This window comes from Mchenga conophoros, linkage group LG2, assembly GCF_057382185.1.
Source record: "Mchenga conophoros isolate Kocher_MC1m ecotype Shallow Benthic linkage group LG2, M_conophoros_male_GT1.1, whole genome shotgun sequence".
NCBI classification, from domain to species: domain Eukaryota; kingdom Metazoa; phylum Chordata; class Actinopteri; order Cichliformes; family Cichlidae; genus Mchenga; species Mchenga conophoros.
The window spans coordinates 5,993,969-5,997,495 of NC_140527.1; the positions used below are offsets into that span (position 1 = coordinate 5,993,969).

The 3,527-nt window shown below is 35.9% G+C and overlaps 1 protein-coding gene across 6 annotated transcripts in view; it reads left to right on the plus strand.

Moving 5' to 3' along the window:
• The window catches only part of gria2b (glutamate receptor, ionotropic, AMPA 2b), a 52,015-nt gene extending 49,049 nt beyond the window's left edge, over positions 1-2,966 (plus strand). For 2 of the 6 annotated variants that reach the window (XM_085284340.1, XM_085284350.1), the window contains exons 15-16: positions 100-234; positions 890-2,966. In XM_085284340.1, coding sequence (XP_085140466.1) covers positions 100-234; positions 890-1,054 — 300 coding nt within the window. In that variant the 3' untranslated portion in view covers positions 1,055-2,966. The other 4 variants (XM_085284360.1, XR_014893618.1, XM_085284368.1 and 1 more) reach the window with 4 other exon arrangements.
• The last annotated feature ends 561 nt before the right edge of the window (positions 2,967-3,527 follow it).

Consider the following 3,527-nt stretch of genomic DNA (forward strand, 5'->3'; position numbering starts at 1 on the left):
GTAAATGTTGTTTTTTTTATTTATTCGTGTACATTTTTAAAATTTCTAACCTTCCACCCATGCCCTGTCGCTGATCCCTATTTCGTGTGCACTTCACAGGAGAAGACGAGCGCCCTCAGCCTGAGCAACGTGGCTGGGGTCTTCTACATTCTGGTCGGAGGACTCGGTTTGGCCATGCTGGTGGCCTTGATTGAGTTCTGTTACAAGTCCAGAGCCGAGGCGAAACGAATGAAGGTGGCAAAGAATGCACAGAATATTAACCCAACTTCCTCGCAGAATTCACAGAATTTTGCAACTTATAAGGAAGGTTACAACGTATATGGGATCGAAAGTGTAAAAATTTAGGGGGTAGGGAACGAGGTTTTCATAAATTCCCCCCAAATGCACGCTTTTTTGGCTCCATCCGTTCCATCCTTCAGTGTTAGTGAATGAAGAGGTTGGCCAAAGGATCGTATGTACTGGTGATTTATGATTTAATGAGAGAGAGCGATATCCCCCTTTTTTAATGCTTAAAATTGTGTTTGTCCATTTAAGTTTCCTTACTGTTTTGAAACCATTTTCATGTATGACTGTTGATGGCCATGCTTGTTGATACCTCTGTCCTAGTAACACATTTCAGCAATAATGCTTGCAATGACCAGGCAGAAGCCTTTACATGATCATTTGCATCTTGTTTGCATTGTGTTATTCATGGAGATCATTTTCAGTTCTCATCTACATTCTCGTGTTTTGAACATTTATACACATTTAAGCTTATAGATGTATTATTACTTTAAAGTGTCTAACATGTTGCTTTCTTTTTTGTGTATGGATCCTTGTGTGCATGAATGTGATAATGGTTGTGTTGGCCTGCGTCTGCGTGTACACGTGACTTTGTGTGTTTGTGTAGATGACCTTTGGGGATGCCATGAGGAATAAAGCAAGACTTTCCGTCACAGGGAGTACTGGGGAGAATGGTCGGGTGATGACTCCAGAGTTTCCTAAAGCTGTCCACGCCGTCCCTTATGTGAGACCTGACATGGGACTGAACGTCAGCCTGACAGATCTGTCCTGATCAATGCGAAACTTCTGAGTGCCTTACAATGGTTTCAATAGAGCGTTTTATTTTTTTCTTTGTTTTTCTTTTTTTCTTTTTTGTCCTCGCCTCCTTACTTTTGTTTCGGCTCTTTTATTTTTGTCTGTGTGGTGAAAAAAGGAAAGATAAGAGATGGAGACTTCATTTTGCCAATCACAAAGACTTGTATTGTTGCTCTCTGTCTCTATTTCTCACCTAATAAAACGCCTACCTTTGTGGCTGGAATTCCATCTCAGAATCTTAAAGGGTGGCTTTTTTTTTTCTAAACTGATGACACCATGCTTTCCTGTCTATCTGTTTGGACTGGACTGAGATGGAAAAGAGGGCTTGATTGATGGCAATGACTGCTTCTAGGAGTCAGAGATTTAGTCATCTCAACTGTGTTTATGTGTGTCTGAAAAGTGAGGGGGTGTGTTCATCAGGGGAAGATGTCGTCAAAAACACACCGTTTCTGTAGCCACCGCCGCAAAACAGGATTTTCAAGCACACTTGATTTCATCTGCATTAAGATGTGAAATCGTCCTTTTTTTCTAAGAAAATCTATTAAAAACGTTTATTGAAAAAAATATTTTTATGTATTTTCACAAAATAGCTTTTAAATAAACTTGCTTACATACTGGTTGGATAAAAACATCTTCATGTGTGAGTATACAGAAAGAAAAAATACTAAACAGCTTCTAGTTCGATATTTTTAAAGCCAAATACATTGCATTATGGGGGTGAGATGTTAAAATCATGTAATTAATTCCTATTCTGAACTTTCCTGTATATTTTATTCTTTAACATTTGGTGTTGATATGAAATATATGTCAATGCTTGGCATTTGGAATCAATCCTTCTATGTTTTTCTTGTTAGACTTGGTGCAGCAATTCTGCTTTATTACTTTTGTCTCTTTGTTTGCTTCAGTGCTTTTGCTGTTTGTATCTTTTCTGATGAGGACCGGGGTTGTTGTTCTTTCAAGAGGAGATTAATATGTTTACACGCGATGAATAAACAAAACAAAAAAAATAGTATGGTATGGTATTATTCCATCACATTTTAAAGTGACATCAAAAAGAAGCATCTACATTCACATGGTTTACGTGATGGTTAAAATGCCAAATAAGTAAGAGTGCCAAATTCTAGTGCCAGTAGATAAATATAGTCTTAATATACTCAATCACTGTCATCTCAGTGAATGTAAATGATTCTGATACATTCTGTAACTTTTGTAACTAGATGTACAGTTGGTGGCAATGACTAATACAATAGCCTTTCTGCTTTGTTTTCAAGTCTCCATGTATTTTGCATTAATCGGACAATGGAGTAGCACAAGTTGCATGTTGTTGCCGCAAATACTTCATACGTTTATTTCATTACTGCCAAACATACATTTTCATTTCAATGTTGAAGTTGTGAGGTTAAATGTTTGAAATTGGAAATACAATGTAAGACATATATACAATATATACATATAAACATATATTTTATATAAAAGTTCAAATATGACAAATTGTATCCCTTATCATAAGTACTTGATTTCCTTTTGCAGTACTCAATGCTACATTTAATTGTTTTAAAGATACAATATTACTTTTTAGTTGTCCAGACTCACCATAAGTTAGATACACAGGTTATGCAGATGAGCACATCTATTTATAAGATTTTTTCCCCCCACTTTCAAATAGATCTATAACAAACCCCCTCCTGCACACAGCAGGGAGATGAACTATACTATTATTATTACCACTGTTTTTGTTATCAAGTATAGAAGCATACGGTATACCATAGTCGCTAATCAGTTTCATTGCATAATCAGGCTATTTCACAGACATTTTGTATATGGAATGTGTGCTAACTTGTTTATTTTTTGGGACTCTTTCTAAATAAAAAGTGGCTGATCTATTGTTATCTTTTACTGTGTCATTTATTTGGAATCTCTTGCTTTGTATTTATGCTATTGAAATATTCATGTAGAGTTATTTAAGTTTTCATAAACATAACTTGTTGACACTGCTTACCTATGACTGATTTGTTTGCTTATATATAACACACATAAAGGGGAAATAAGTGACAGGTGTCACTTATTTCCCCTTTATGTGACCTGGCTGGGCTGTGATTTATATCACCCAAGGCACTGCACAACCATTTGTGCTTTCATTGTTTTTTCTGTTTAGGGAGATATATATATCATGTTACTAAACTTAGTTTGCCAGAGCTGAGGGCACATCACAGAAACTGTGCTAAAAAAAAAAGACAACAACAAAACTTACAGAGGATATGAAGGCAAATACGTGGTTTTTTTTTTGTTTGTTTGTTCTTTACTTTTAATTACAACAACCTTTACAGTTGAAATGTATTGGTTAAATCTAGTGTTGTTGTGTGCTACAATTCTTGAAGTATAATACATCAAACAGTTTTGAGCTTAAATTGCTTAGTGCTGAAGTGCCTTTAGGTCACCTTACTTCTTCT